Source organism: Podarcis vaucheri, assembly GCF_965113315.1.
Source record: "Podarcis vaucheri genome assembly, chromosome: 15".
NCBI classification, from domain to species: Eukaryota; Metazoa; Chordata; class Lepidosauria; order Squamata; family Lacertidae; genus Podarcis; species Podarcis vaucheri.
The window spans coordinates 17,574,311-17,590,997 of NC_138753.1; the positions used below are offsets into that span (position 1 = coordinate 17,574,311).

General features: G+C 45.1%; 1 protein-coding gene across 4 annotated transcripts in view; it reads left to right on the forward strand.

Moving 5' to 3' along the window:
• Positions 1–4,964, forward strand: part of FLI1 (Fli-1 proto-oncogene, ETS transcription factor) — a 119,505-nt gene extending 114,541 nt beyond the window's left edge. For all 4 annotated transcript variants that reach the window (XM_082201465.1, XM_082201466.1, XM_082201467.1 and 1 more), the window contains one exon: positions 982–4,964. In XM_082201465.1, coding sequence (XP_082057591.1) covers positions 982–1,511 — 530 coding nt within the window. In that variant the 3' untranslated portion in view covers positions 1,512–4,964. The remainder of the gene's footprint in view (positions 1–981) is intronic.
• Positions 4,965–16,687: the final 11,723 nt, after the last annotated feature.

Sequence of the window (16,687 nt, forward strand, 5' to 3'; positions counted from 1 at the left end):
TGTATCATCTTAACCAGGCATAGGCAAACTCGGCCCTTCAGATGTTTAGGGACTACATCATCCCTGACAACTGGTTCTGTTAGCTAGGGATGATGGGAGTTGTAGTCCCAAAGCATCTGGAGGGCCGAATTTGTCTATGCCTGATCTTGTCCGGCTCACATCCAGGAGGTATTGGGATTAATAGGATATAGACATCTCCAAGCCACCTGGAAGGACATTGGAGACAAACCACCACCAATATTTTTATTCCATTTATAGCTCACCTTTTCCTGCAAAGAGCTCAAGGCGGCCTGCATGGTCCCCTCCCCTTCCTCCATTAATTCCCACAACAACCCTGTGAGGTAGGCTAGGCTGAGAGGCTGTGACCAGCCCCCAAACTCACCCAGGGAGCTTCATGGCCAAGTCGGGGGAACTGAACCCTGGTCTTTCCTAGAGATGGAAAGAAGACAAAGTCTCTACCAGAGAAGCATGGCAGATGAAGTTGATGGACTATACTGAAATGGCTAAAATGACCGGAAGAATCAGAAATCAGGAAGACCAAGATTTTAATAAGGAATGGGGAAAATTATAACTGATCTTAAAGACCATTGTAAACAATTAAAATCGTTAGTAGTATTGGAATATCACTGGACACAGTGGAGATGTAGAAGATTTGGATTATCATAAAAGATGCAGAAGGAAATGATTAATAACAGGACCCACAAAGGGGAGGATGGAAGTCCAGGAGATTCCTTGGAATCTTGTTTTCATGATATATGTTTGATATATCTCTGTAAAATTTTAATTTGAAAAACCAAATAAATATTTTTTTACATATTAAAAAAGAACCTTGGTCTTTCCCCGGTCCCAGTCTGGCATTCTAACCACTGCTCCACTTTGGCATTGATCAATTATCAGCTGGCAGATGATATTCCTGGCCCCTTGGCTTTGGGGCATTGTACCTCCTGGTAACTGGGCGTTTTGTGGCCTCTTCTCTTGCAGGGAGCGGTCAGATCCAGCTCTGGCAGTTCCTCCTGGAGCTGCTGTCTGACAGCTCCAACGCCAGTTGCATCACGTGGGAAGGCACCAATGGGGAGTTCAAGATGACGGATCCCGACGAGGTGGCCAAGCGCTGGGGCGAGCGCAAGAGCAAGCCCAACATGAACTACGACAAGCTGAGCCGGGCCCTGCGCTACTATTACGACAAGAACATTATGACCAAGGTGCATGGCAAGAGGTATGCCTACAAGTTTGACTTTCACGGCATTGCCCAGGCGCTCCAGCCTCACCCCACCGAGTCCTCCATGTACAAATACCCTTCGGATCTCTCCTACGTGCCTTCGTACCATGCACACCAGCAGAAGGTGAACTTTGTGCCTCCACATCCTTCCTCCATGCCCGTCACTTCCTCGAGTTTCTTTGGCGCCGCGTCGCCCTATTGGACTTCCCCGGCAGGAAGCATCTACCCCAACCCAAACGTGCCCCGCCATGCCAACTCCCATATGCCATCGCACCTGGGCAGCTACTACTAGGCGCCTTTCTCCATGTGACGAGCTGTTCTTTTTCCATCCGTGGATATCTCTGGACATTTCTTTTCTTGTTTCTGTTGGACATGTGCCTTTCCGTTGGGAAGAAAGCTAAAAAACTGGATATTATAATTATTATAATTATTATTGGAGTCAACTTTTTCTTTTTTGTAACTCTGTCTTGGACAGGCAGGTGGATTCTCCGGTGGGCCAGTATTACGCATTTTATTTTGGTTCTAAGCCTTATATCCTCTCTAGAGCCAAGTGGAATGTGTTTCAGAATTTGCAGTGGTTATCACTTCAGATCTTAGACAAAGCGTTGTAAAGTCCAAGGCGCTTATTTTGTTTTCTTGTTTTTTTGGGAAGGAAAAGACCAAGACCTCTAAGTCTTAGAAGATAAATGTTTGTTTGTTCCAGACTAATGGCAATGACCAGTTTTTTTTCGTTGTTTTTTCGTTTTCCGGTTTGGGGGCAGAAGCAGAAGCAAGCTCCTATATTATAGGACTTTGTTTGGAGACACCCAACTGGAATCTTAGCTATGAAGCCAATTGTGGCTTGTTGCTTTTCACCCAACTGGAAAAAGAGAGAGAGAGAGAAATTAATAAATATATATATTCCTATAAATAAATATGTATATTTTAAGACAAGGGCATTGAAAGGACCTTTTGAGAATGTGCATTGTTGTTGTATCAGTTTTGTTAATATCTCCAGAAGCATCTGAGACCAAGGGAAAAAGAAGAAGTTATAGTGGATCATGGGCAGGTAGTCTTATGAATGCAAAATGGAACTAATTTAAATGACAGCAGCTCCCAAGCTTGGCCAGGGTTTCAGGGGCTGCGAGAGCATAACCGATTCACGAGCGCTGTGCGTTTGTCCGGCCGCTACTCAGAGGGTCAACCAAGTCAGAAGGCAACTTACTGTATAAATTATGCAGAGTTATGTTTTTACCTATATCTCACAGTATTAAAAAAGAAAGATGAAAACTAAAACGAGTTGACCTCGGTCACAAATGCAGTTGTTGTTGTTTTTACTATCAAATCCATTGTTGTTGGTGTTGTTTTTAAAAATGTAATTTGTACATCTTTTCAATCTGTACATTTGGGGTGCAGCTTTGTAACTTTTTTTTGCTAAAAAAAATAAACTAAAAAAAAAAGGAAAATGTATGCAATGTGTCTGTTGGAAAAACAAGCCCGTGGTCTTGAAAAGAACAATGGTTATATCCGGAAACTAGGGCTGCAACTACACTACAAACTTACATTGATTTTGTGCCATTTTAACTGCCATGGCTACCCCCAGAGAATCCTGGGAAATGAAGTCTGATGAGAGGAACAGGAGTACAGTTGTACCTTGGTTCTTGAACGCCTTGGTAATCGAATGTTTTGGTTCCCGAAAGCCACAAACCCAGAAGTGAGTGTTTTGGTTTGTGAATGCTTTTTGGAAGCCGAACGTCTCACACGGCTTCCACGGCTTCCAGTTGAGTGCAGGAAGCTCCTGCAGCCAATTGGAAGCCGCGCCTTGGTTGTCGAACAGTTCCAGGAGTCGAACGGACTGCCGGAACGGATTAAGTTGGACAACCGAGGTACGACTGTGTGTTTGAAACCCTAAATCACCTCACAGAACCACAGTCCCCAGAGTTTCCTGAAGGGAGAAAATGCCCATTTAAACCACTTTCAGTTCATAGTGTAGATATGTCTTAAGGCATTCTGGGTAATTAAAATACCACTTTAGCTCACATTTGAGTTTATTTCTGATTAATGCCTGTCACCTGCTATTTTGATTCAAGCCGTGAATATGTAACAGTGATGATTAAATAGGGTTGGGTTCCATGAGAGGAGAGCAAGGTTCTCTTTCTACAGGCACTAAAACTCTTCTGGGTTGATTTGTTAGCTGCCAGAATGGATGCAATAACTCTGACGATCACGTCATACAGCACAAACCATTTTTGGCCTGTCATTTCTTCCTTAAAATGGACATTTGCCTCAGCTCTTCTGGTTGCAGTCCAGATGCAGAAATTTGTTTTACCCCGGTAAATTTTTCCTCCAGGTTACCAGGCTAAAAGCAAGCAAACCAAAACCGATAAATGTTTTGTCACCCAAAATAAGCAAAATAAACTGGGATCTGCTGCTTCTCCCTAGTCCAGCAGAACCTGTTACAATTTCCAGCATCTCTGACCATTGAACAAGCTGGATTGGGCTGTTGGGGTGCGGGTGGTTGGGTGCCCAACAAAATCTGGTGGGCCATAAATAGGCTCCCCACCTCTGCCATAATTCAAACTCAACAATTAATTGGTTGACTTAAATCCCTAGTTTTTATTCTGTGTTTCTGGGGATCCTGGGGTTCCCTCCCCCTGCCCAAAGCTCCAGATTCATAGAAATATTTCATAGAATCATAGAGTTGGAAGGGACCTTGAGGATAATAGTCCAACCCCCTGCAATGCTGGAATATGCAGCTGCCCCATACAAGGATCAAACCTGCAACCTTGGCGTTATCAGCACCACACTCTAACCAGCTGAGCTATTCATCTTATTCCTGTGTTGTGCAAAGGGCCTCTTTAGGTAGCAAAACAGGAGCAGCTACTGTGGCGCCTCCTCTGGAAGTTGTTGGGACTCCCATCATCCCTTGCCACCAGCCATGCTGATGGGAACTGGAGTCCCATGGCATTGTGAGGGCATCATATTAGTTTCCACTTTGGGAACAAGTTTCAGACTCTTGTGCCTGGTAAGCCAATCCTGCTGTGTCTTGGAGTCCTCCTGCTCCTTCTGCTGAGTGGGTCCCTGGACTTCTTCCACTAATGGCTGGACCTGGCATAAGGCAGATCCCTGTGTTCCTAACGGTGGACACACTTTCCAAAAAACCCCCACCACCGCCGCCAGTTTGCCCTCCACAAGCAGCCGCTTCATAAAATCCACACCAACAAGAGTGTTCTCTTGGGTGCGTCCCAAGAAGAACAAAGGTGGGGCCTCAGAGACCTGAGAGTGCTCCCCAGAAGCCTTCTCAGGACCCTCCATGAGACACGAGTCCCATGACAGGTGTGCCAGGGTTTCCTCGGAAGACAAGTCAGTGTAGAAAAGGTTCCCAGAAGCTCTTACCTGAAAGCCACAGCGGTAAAAGGCCATAAAAATCTATTTCTGGGATGAGGAATCTTTGGTAGCTGTCCGGATTCTGCTGAACTACTATTCCCACCATCCCTGACCATTGGTCATGCTGGCTGTTGGGGATTGGAGGGTCCAACAACAGCATCTTGAGGGCCACAGGTCCACCCAACCTTGGGCTATCATGATCTGAATGAAGTTGGCAGAAATTTGGTTGTAAGTCTTCCCCCAGCCACAAGACTGACACCTCCAATTTGCATGTACCATCCCAAGCACAATCTAGAAAAGCTTACATGACAACGGGCAGTATTCCATGCTAGTCCTGCTCAGAGTAGGCCCATTGAAATAAACACACATGACTAGATTAGTTTTGTTAATTCCAATGCATCTACTCTTGAGGAGACGCTGGTTGGATACAACCCAAGCACTGATGCTGTTTCTTTGCTAAACAAAAACAAGAGGCCAAGCCAATCTTTCTCCATGTTTGTGCTCTTTGGAATGTGGGTCAATCCTATTTTGCAAAATGAAACATTCCTGAAAGATGTATTTTCTAGTTTATATATGCAGTGTATTTTGGGGTATTAAATATATAGAAGTATATATATAATTTTGCAAGTAACCTTTGGGGCCTTTTGTTTTTCTAAAAAGAAACGTGTTAAGCTAAAGACTGTTGTATGATGATGATGAATTATGATGTTTTAAAAGTGATAAAATAAATGGTTCTTTCTCTAATTGAGGATTTGTTCAGATATATATTTATATATGGTGGCAGTGCCAGATTTACGCATAAGCTAAACAAGCTATAGCTTAGGGCCCCACTCTCTTGGGTGCCCCCCCAAAAATTAAAAGAAAAACAACAACTGGATGTAGGTTTCCAAAATATAAGATAAAAAATAAATAAAATAAAATCTACATACAGCAACAGTGATTTGTGTTGTGTATGCTCCTATTTGTTATGCGCAAATGGCTTTAGATATCTATTAGGTCCATAAATTAGTATATATTCAACACACAAAAACAGTGACAATTGGTTGTTGGCAAAGCACAGCTGGGCATATAAAGGGCCCTATTACCTTCAGTATCTTAGGGCCTCATCAAACCTAAATCTGGCCTTGTATGGTGGTGTTTCTTGACCATTCATGCATACCATATAAGCTGCAAGGCTCTAACCAGGTCAGGACGATCCTTTCAAACAGATAAGGTGTAGAGCCAAAATGTGTGTGTGTGTCCTTGGCTGCCTTTTTGAAGGGGAGGGTCTTTTCCTTGGGAGCGGGGAAAGGGGACCTTGTGTGGCCCTCCAAGCCACCCTGCATGACCTTTGGGACTCTCAACAGGAACATCCCTCACTGCTTCTCTTTAGGGTTGTCATACGTCCAGAATTTCCTGGACATAGCCGGGATTCAGCCATTGGGAAACAGTGAATTGCTGAAATTTCCAGGAAACTCCGGGGATATGGCAACCCATGCTGGAAGTGTAGATTTCGGTGAATTTCATTTAAAACCGCTCAAAAACTTCTTCTTTTTTGAGACTTTGGGGAAAACTAAACATCTTTTGCGTACAGATTTTCACTTTTTAAAACATGGCAACCCATATTTTGGATTTTCCTGGAACAGATGCTTGATCTCTGATCATACACCTTGTTTGCCTGGATGGTGGATAGAGAGGGGTGTGTGAGTGGGTGCAGACCCCCCAAGTGTCCCTTATTTCCAGGGACAGTCCCGGATTTAGAGAAGCCGGTTTCTGATTTGATCCTGAAATGTCCCACTTTTCCTTAGGATGTCCCTATTTTCATTGGAGAAATGTTGGAGGGTATGGAATTATGCAACCCCTGAGCCAAGGAGTTAAGTAACTATACAACATTTAGAAGACATCTGAAGGCAGTCCTGTATAGGGAAGCAGCAGCAGCAGCAGTTGTTATTATTAGTTTCTATACGACTTTATATTTTAAAGAAAAACTCTCAAAGAGGTTGACATTAAAACATCAAATACAACAATCCAGAGCAAAACATTACTTAAGAAAGTCAAGTTTAAAGTATACATTCAAAGAAACATAATTAACAGGAAACTAAGATATTCTCTTAAAGATTTGGAAGTATAACGTTACAGAATGCACATTTAACGCAGCAAAGTTAACCACAACAAAATTATCATAAACGTTTCGGAAGAAAACATTACTAAAGGAAGTCAAATATAAAATGCACATTCAAAACAGCATAATTAAACAAGAGAGTAAAATATTACCATAAGTGCAGGACATATCTGCTGCCGGTTCCTGCCAATGGTGGCTCATGGCAGATGGTAGCTGTGGAAGCTCAGGCTCAGTGACCTGGGTCTGCGCTAAAAGACAGCCAAGATGGTCTCTGGCCTCTTCAGCAGCCTCAGCCTTTGCAGTTGGAGTCAATCGAGGCCCCTGCTCTCCCAGGCCAGGTGGGAAAGGGCCTGCAAGGCAGGGAGCAAGCCTTCCAGGACTCACAGAAAATCTGGTAAAAGAGGAAAGCATTCAACTGACACTGAAAGGCAGCCTCAGCAGTCATAAGCTGAAACTCAAGGGGAAGAAGAGGTCCCAGGCCTGGGAAGAGGACCTACTGCCAAGTCACAGATTTCATTCAGCAGCACCAAGAGAGCCTTCACAGCTATGATTCCTGCACTGTAAGGCTTTGGACTAGATGACCCTTCCAACTCTACAATTCTATGACCTCACAGCCTGGAAAGGATGATGAGGGGAGAGGAACTCTTTCAGAGGCCCACATCCAAGGCCTTAAGACCAGGCATGGCCAAACTTGGCTCTCCAGCTGTGTTGGCACTACAATTCCCATCATCCCTGACCACTGGTCCTGTTAGCTAGGGATGATGGGAGTTGTAGTCCCAAAACAGCTGGAGGGCCAAGTTAGGCCATGCCCGCCTGAAGACCTTGAACATAAGAACACAAGAAGAACCTGCTGGATCAGGCCCATTTCCCATGAAGTCCAGTATCCTGTCCTCACAGTGGCCAACCAGATGCCTGTTGCAGGATCTGAGAACAAGAACCCTCTCCCTTCCTATGGTTTCCAGCAACTGGTATAGATTCCCTGCTTATGGGTTACCATTCTAGATGGCAGAGAAATTCAACTTGTTTTGCATTTAAAGGTGAATCCATAAAAGCTGCACTTTCTGAAGAATATGAGAACTGAAACACAGCCAGTCTTGGAAATTTGCACTTACCTGAATTTTGCAGCACAGTTCCCCCAACCAACCCCTGTTTATAAAGCAGGCATGTGTTAGGTAAAGAATACTCTCTGACATGCCTCAGTTGGAAATCAGGATGTGCTCTTGCTGGAGCCAAAATGAGACGCCCGGGTTCCAATCAGAAGCCAGAGAGGATTTTTTAATATAGGCTGCCACAGGTATCTAGAGAGCTAGATTTAAGATGGGTAAAACGAGAACTGGAGAGGCCCCAAACAGACAGATCTTCCCCTACCTTGAATTAGGCCCAGTGACAAATAGGAAGCTGGAACCGATCTTTGAGAACCTGTCAAGTGTGGTCTTGCGCAGATGTTCCGTTTTGCAGAAACTGCAGCCTCTGGGCAGCCCCGCACAAAGCAAACTGTATTGGGCATAGAATCATAGAATTGTGGAGTTGGAAGGGACCCTCAGGGTCATCCAGTTCACCCCCCTGCAATGCAGGAATCTCAACTAAAGCATCCATGACAGATGGCCACCCCACCTCTGCTTAAAAACCATGTCCAGAGATTACATGAAAATATGGGAAGCTATTGGTTCATTGAGCTCATGTCTGCAGTGATTGCCAGGTGCTCTCCATTCTTTCGGACTGGAGACTGCCAGGCCTACCTGGATGTGCCAAGGACTGAACCTGAGACCTTCAGCTTGCAAAGCCTGGGCACTCCCCCTCCTCTCACAGTTACCCTGGGCCACCTGATCACATGAATATGCCTGTAATAACCCACATTTTTTTCCAGAGGCATCCACCATCAAAGAACCAAATATGAGGCTCAGCGGGCTTGTAGCCTAATATTTATGCACCGAGGAATTACTCCACCCACTGTGCACACACTTCTGACAATGAACTCCCTGGCTTTTGTAGACTTTGTAAATGCGAGGGCTTTTCATGCCTTAACGCCTCCTTGTTTTCGCATTAGCAAAGGAGGGAAACGGGAAGGAAATATTAAAACGTATATTGTACCCTTAACCACCTTAAACAATTCCGTCAGGCCTGATGCCACTAGAGTGGAATGCGAGCTGGTTGGGAAAGGGGCCAGATGAGACTTCTCCCTGCACAAGAACTTCCTCCCGTAACAGGGAACACTAGCTGGGGAGTTTGCAGATACAGTGGTACTTCAGGTTACATACGCTTCAGGTTACAGACTCCGCTAACCCAGATATAGTGCTTCAGGTTAAAAAGTTTGCTTCAGGATAAGAACAGAAATCGTGCAGCAGCGGGAGTCCCCATTAAATACAGTGGTGCTTCAGGTTAAGAACAGTTTCAGGTTAAGAATGGATCTCCGGAACAAATTAAGTACTTAACCCGAGGTACCACTGTATTCCCCTCCGCTGCAACAAGGGAAGGCATCAGTCATTTCTCGTTTCAGGTTAATAGTATCATAGAATTATAGCGTCAAAAGGGTTGTCTCGTCCAACCCCCTGCAATGGAGGAACCACAGCTAAATCTCTCCTCCCCTCTTTCTAAAGGATGTTCAGAAGAACGGTTGTTCAAAACGATGCTTGCCCTTTATTTGCATGTAAGCAGTAACAGTAATTTTAAGTGTGATGTGTCTTGTGCGAAAATTGCTTGCTCCAGCAGTTATCGTGAGGTTGTGCCATACAGATACAAGGAAACAGAACGGAAGAAGCATCCTCAAGCAAAGCTTAACATTTAGTTTCGTCTCCCCTGCCCTTGTGCTAATGGGCTTGCACTGCCTCCTGTGCTGGGAATCCCAGGACCTCCAGACCTAGGGAAAGGGGTCCTTTTATGACATACCCCAGGGCTTGGACCTTGTGGGTTGCTATGGGAAGCATCCTCACAAGCACATGCTTTTGGAACGCACCCTCCAGTTTGCTGACGTTTTGTCTCCTGTAGTTTGTGATGTTAGCCATAGATCAGGCGTTGAGGCTCCAATGCTGGGACTTAGCAAAGGACGGGAAAGAGATTCGATTCAATTCACGTTTAAAGCTGGACCTGCCTAATTTGTATTTTCCCAAACGAGATATTATCTGAAATCCATGCTCCTTCGAATTCTTCAGTGCAGTTCTCCAGCCAAGCAATGTGCACACAATGCATAGTTATGAGTTTAGGGTTTTCAGCGTTAGGCTGAAAACCTGGACCCTCTTCTGATTCCTGGAACAGCCAAGCTAGCTTCCTGGTGAGGTGATGGCCCATTAAGGGGAACAAAGGAAGTGGCTCTGTGCAAGATGGTGAATGAGTGAAGCCCCCTCCCTCAACTCACGGGTAGTTAGAAAGACAAAAGGCTGCAGAGTTTGAAGTGATATGCCCAAGAAGCAAAGCAGCAAACTGGGAACAGAGAGAGAGACAGAGCAATGTTTGATTTCTGTTTGAATCCACAGCTGTGGCTATGGGGGCGGGGGCGGGAACAAGACCCTTTAGGGGTGTAAATGCTGTGAACCCTTTCATCGCAGGCTCAGGTTGCATACATGTGTAAATAAACCAGGTATCAGAAAGACACCACAGCCTCATTCCGGAGAAAATGTGAATCCTGGATAAGCACCTGGAGCCCCTGGAATCTCACACCACTTGAAGACTGGAGTGGTGTGTGCAGCTATATATTACTGAAAATTATGTACACAAATGCTTTATATTAGTGGGAATTGTTTTGCAAAAATGTGTATATTAGAAAACATGTATATATTAGAGAAAATGTACATCAAAACACTGATGAATTTTGATGAAGCCTTTTTTTTTTTTAAGTAAATTTCAGATGCAGACAAAGCAGCAATGCAATCAAGAAAGGGCTAGAAATATTTCTTCTTTTGCTGCCTCCAGCCTGTGCTGAGTGTTTCCTACGCCTGCAGACGTAGCTGATGCGGCTCATCACCTGACGGAAAGAGATGTGCCACCTGGTGGCCGTTTCACTCTAAGCACATGGCCATGAATTCACTTTTCTCAATCCTGCAGCTCCTCTTGGTGGCTTTCCCCGCTCCCTGCTTCTCTTCTCCTACCTCCCAAGCCCCTGGCAAATGGATCACAGGATAGAAGTGTTCACAGAGCCCTAGAAGTCAGACAGGAAGATTTGGCAGGGCAGGGGAGAGGTCTATAAGGACCCAGCACTCCCAATAGATAGCTCAGTGAAAGAGCCAGGGCAGGGGCTGGATACAACAGGCACCAAGCAGATGTTGCTGGACTCCCGTCGGCCCTGGGGTTAGGGCTCCAACAGCACCAGGAGAGCACCACGTTGGCTAGTCCTGTGCTGGGCGACCACGATGACGGACCCCTATTCGAAGGGCTGTTTAGAGGGCAGCCTTCTATTCTCAGAGTGGTTTAACTATCAAGCTGACTTCCCAAGGAACTCTGGGAATTGTAGCTGAAAGGGGAACAGCAGCATACTAACAACTCTCAGCACCAGTAATATTTTTCTGGAAAAAGAGGTGCCAGAACTCACTCCCTTGTTCTCTTATAATGGCAATGGCGCCCACCTGAGGTGCCAGAACTGAGTTGAGGTGAGTTCCGGCTGAAGAAAAGACCCTGCTCAGCACCCTTAATTAACTACAGTTCCCAGAATTCTCTTTGGGGAAGCCATGACTGTTTAAAGTAGTGTTGTAGAAAACGTATTGGAGGAAAGAGAGGGAGAGAAAGAGAGAAAGACTGGAGAAACATGAAGAATTAAGGAACCTGAACAAGGGCTGGAAAAGGAAGGGAAGACTCTAATGGATTCTTAGGACTGGGTTATGAAGACTTGGGACTCAGCTACATTTGTCACAATAATATGTTTTGAATGCGTTATAAACATCCAACACCAACTGGCACCAGAGAGCAAAAAGGAATTCATATGGATTTTTACATAGGCTTCCCCCTCCTTCTGTTGTAACAATTTAATTTCTGACATATTTATAGTGTTTTTAAGCTGTGTCTAGATACACCCTCTAAAGGGAAGAGTATTTTTCTGCTTTGTGTTGTCTTTTCCCCTCCTACTTTCCTTTTTTAAAAAAACAATTTTTAAAATTAATTTTCCAATAAAAAACATCCAATTAATATATCCAGTCATAATCCAATTAAAATAAAAAAGACCAAATTATAATTCAATTATAATTATTGATTTTGGGGGGCTCCCCATAGTCTGGACCTCTGAAGCATATCTCCAAATCTCAGTCCTGCCTCTCCTCGTTGTTTCCATATTTTCCACATTCCGATTTTAACGCTTTAAAGATCTCCGTCCCTGGCTTTACGATTCTCAATCATGTCAGACATCATATATCCTTTCGTCCGTTGAATACAGCTTTATTTGTGTATATATATTTTCCCTACTGTCTTTTTACCAGCGCAGCTTCCCCTGACTCCATTCCAGTCCGGGCTGTTATCCAAGCCTGTTATCTGAAGTTTAATGACGCAGCAACTCCCACCCTCCTACTTTCCTTTTCAAGGAGCAGCCTAACTTCATCTTAAATTCCCCTTTGTCCCCAACCCCACCTCCCACAACTGTGCAAAACGTGTCCCATTGGATATCAGAACGAACGCTGCCATAACCAAAGAACTGTGCAATGACAATCAGCCAAGATGGTGGTGGTGATGACAACAACCACGATGATCCAAGGAAAACTTGGCTGCACTAACGTCCTAACAGACCTGAAACATTGTCATTTGGTGGGGGTGAAGAATCATTAACAGAAAGTGTTTCGGTTCTGGGATTGCCTGGCTCCAGCACCAGGGCTGGCCTATCATTAGGCAGAGTGAGGTGGCCACCTCAGGCGGCAGATTCTGAAGGGCAGGGAGTGGCACGTGCTCTGCCCAGTAGATAGTCTGTTGCCCTCATGTGCCCTGGAGGACACCTTCTCATTGCCAAGGTTGAAGTAATAATCAGTTACCAGTTCAGGTGGCTTTTGTGCATGGAATGGAAGAGCGGCCATCTTGTCCTTCGCTTTGGGTAGCAAAATATCTCAGGCTGGCCCTGTTCAACACGTGACCTTCGACAAGCCCACTCCCCTCCTTGTAAGCTTCCACTGAGGGCTTCATCCAGTGTTGCTGTTTGAAGTACTTTTGCTCTGAGTGACTCACAACAATCGGAACACAACTGCAACTCGGTGGGAGGCTGGAAACAAGCCGAGGCCTTGTTGTTCCTCCCTCCGCCCTCAGTGCCTGTTCTGGAAGATTACATTTATTTTTATCCTGCCAACCGAAATTTCTCTTAATGGCCACGGGATGTCAAAGTACAGGAAGAGTTTTCCTCCAGGATCTCTCCTGAGTGGACTCTGGGGCCTCCTGATAACCCTCCTTTCCTGACCCGGGACTTTTATCTTGTGGCGAACGAAGAGCCTGCGCTGGGCAGAGGAAATTCCACTCATTGTTCCTAAGCTTCGGGGCCTTTTCTGGGCTGTGCTATCTCCCTCTGCCCTGGTCCGCCACCTTCAGGATGGGATTGGCAAGCATTTCCTGCAGCGGCAATGAACAAGAGCCCCGTGAGACGGAGCTGAGCTTGTTCCTAGGCAGGGGTGAAACTAGGCTTTATTACTTGGGAGCCTCAATGGCACCCCTCTGGAGGCTTCGCCCAGGGCAAAAACCCCATCTAGTGCCCTGTAGCTATGACACTGCCCTTTGTCACAAGTGTGTTCCTTTGCCCAGCTCAGAAGAAAACGGCAGTGCTTTCCGTATGAAGATAAGAGTCACAGCTGCCTACTTCAGCCTATGCTGCCTCAGGAAGGTTGCTAACAAGGTGATGTGGCCCCTGGTCTGGAACAAAGGATTCTCCTAAACTGGGCTATTGAGACAAAAGTGTGTAGGTCCCCTCTAAGGCAAAGCATCTGAGGGGTTTTCATCATCATTTATAAAGGCTCACAAGGCTGTTGGACAAAAAAATAGAGAAACAGAAATCTCCCCTTCGCAGACTCCCAAGGCATGGTTCCAACGAGAAAAGGCACAGGAAAATTTTGTGCATCCCGGGTGTAAGGTGGAGTTAAAGTGTACAGTACAGTGGTACCTTGGTTCTCAAACTTAATCCGTTCCAGAAGTCCGTTCCAAAACCAAAGCATTCTAAAACCAAGGCACACTTTCCCACAGAAAGTAATGCAAAATGGATTAATCAATTTCAGACTTTTAAAAACAACCCCTAAAACAGAAATTTAACATGAATTTTACTATGTAACGAGACCATTGATCCATAAAATGAAAGCAATAAACAATGTACTGCAGTCACACAATCAATCAATCAATCAATCAATCAGTAGCTGAACTGGGTTCCACACAGTCACAAAAGCAAAACAAAACAAAATGCAAAATAAATAGCAAAAACAGACAAACCTCAGCGTAACACTCAAAACGGAGCACATTCGGCTTCTGAAAAATGTTCGCAAACCGGAACACTTACTTCTGGGTTTGCAGTGTTTGGGTTCCAAGTTGTTTGAGTACCAAGGTGTTTGAGAACCAAGGTACCACTGTAATTCACCTGGAAGTAATGATGAATTTTTAGAATCATAGAGTTGCAGGGCTGGAAGGGACTCAAAGGGTCTTCTAGTGCAGCCCCATGAAACACAGGAGTAATCAAAGAAGGGAGCTTTGTGAAGGGTCAGGGCCTGGTGTGGTGGAGTTTGGGCTTTGACCAGGCAAGGATCCAGGCTCAAACCTTAGCCCTTCCAGTGTAAAGGACCTCAGAAGGAAATGCTGAGATGCCTGCCTGATGCCACGCAGAGTTGCTTACGAAAATAAAATGGTGACATGCAGACCTACTACTTGGAAGTGAGTGTGTGGGGTGGAGAAGGGGACCTTCGATTCAGCTTGCATTTAAAGGCAAATCTTCTGGATTGGCACTTTCTGAAGGAAGAAATGAAATGAAACACAGCTGTCCCTTGGAATCCTTATGCCTCTGAATTTTGCAATGTATTTCCCCAGCCAAGGAAAATGTGTAAAAAAAGCAAAAAGCAAACAAACAAAAGCATAGATTTGTGAAAAGAACACCCTCAGACCTCATTATGTTGGGGGAAATATAAATATTAGGGAAAATACGCTTTGCAAAAATATGCAGTTTAGGCAAAACTGCATACAAAGTGTAGAGCTTAGGAGAAATTTTATATTAATAAAATTTATTATATAATAAATAATAAATTTTCATGAGGACTTTTTAGGGGTCTTTAAAAAAGTTACACACGCATTTATTCCAAGACAATGACTTGAGAAATAGTGTAATGTCCTCTTTTGACCTGAAGGGAGCTTCCTTCTGCAACAAAACAGTCTGCAAGACTTCGCCTCCAGCATTAGAATGTCCTTTGTGGGATTACTCTGAAGTACCGGTAAGCATCAGAGCCCTTGGTGATTTATTGCTTCCAAGTAAAACATGATCAGGTTCAGGAAGAGCCAATACCTCTCTGCACAATCTCTTCATTAGGAAGCTCCTAACACATTTGTGGCTTTAGCAGTGATGGAGGAAGCTTCTCGGGCACCTGGGGCTGCACAAACTGCCCATAGGGGCGGGGTGAACCGTGCATAGGGGGGGATGGTATGGGGCACGCGGTGCCCATTCCCATCCCCTCCATTGTTTGCTCGCCTGCCTCCTTCCCGTCCTCTCCCCTGCCTGCCTGCCTCCTCCAGCCAGGAGCGCGGGGAACAGTGTGCCACCTGCCTGCAACTCCTGACCCAGGGGGCGCAATTCAGCATGGCGGCCTGGCCAGGGGGTGCGCTCTGGTGCGGCCACAATTGGGCCCGGCCGGGATTTTGTCACACACCCCCCTCAGGGATGACACCCAGGGCAGACCACCCCCAACGCATCCCCTTGCTCCATCTCTGGGTTTTAGGTAATGTTAGTACTGCTCAGAGTAGACCCATTGACAATCATGGGCATGATTCACCTAGACCTAGTAGATAATTTCGGTGGATATACTCTAAATGGGGAATGGTGGGTGGGTGGGATTCAGTTAAATTTGCATGTAAAGGCAGACTTATTGTTGCTTCTAAAACAATACAACAACCAAAATGCAGCCATCCTTTGATGATTGCACTCCTCCAGATTTTGCAATTTAGTTCTCTATTATCATGTACAGAATTGTCTATACTAGGGCAGGTATCTTCGACCTGTTCAGGCCCAGGACCATTTTAACCCAAACATCCATTTGCGGATCCCTCTCTTAATCTTTTACCATATACTTGCTTGGTGGTACTGTTCCTGTTATGACCCACCTTGAATCAGGTTGTGATGCACCAGTGGGTGCCAACCCACTAGTTGAAGACCAGCGCACTAGGGCAAAGTGTGCATAAAAAGGCGTATATTGATGAAAGCAACATGCAAAAATGCATATATTTGGCAACATTGCGTATGGATATTATTTTTTCAATAAGATGCAGGTGAATTTTCATAAGGACTTAAAAAAAACACACACACACCAAAAAACGACAAACTGATGTGAAAATGTGAAGAACTGAACTTTAGACTGGAAAAGTGAGAAACTGAAAAAGTTTCAAAATTGGGCATTGCCCAGTGGGAGAGGACAAGACCAGCCCATTTCCATAGAGATGGGGAAGAAGGTGGTACAAGTATTGAGCGAAGCCACATCTACCATCTCACCAGATGGTATCTTAACCAATGGCTGTGAACCTTTCCCTGTTGCATCTGTGGGAAGGAACCCAAACGTCTCCGTCTGCCCACAACTGCAAACTCCTATCGAAACGTGGACGGAATGACATCACACTATTATTACATCATAAATAACGAAGGGAGGATAAGGGGGAATAGAAATGCGATTAAGGGAGGCTTCCTTCCCTCTTCCTATTTTCAAAGGGTTTATTTGTATTTACTAATCTAATCAGTCACGGTAAACACCCACAGGAGCTAAGTCAGGGCAGCCTTTCCGGGTTTATTCACACGGCACAGATTGCATACGAAAAAAATTTTGCACCGGATTGCAGCACGACGCCTCTCACCTTCCTGAGATACATTTTGG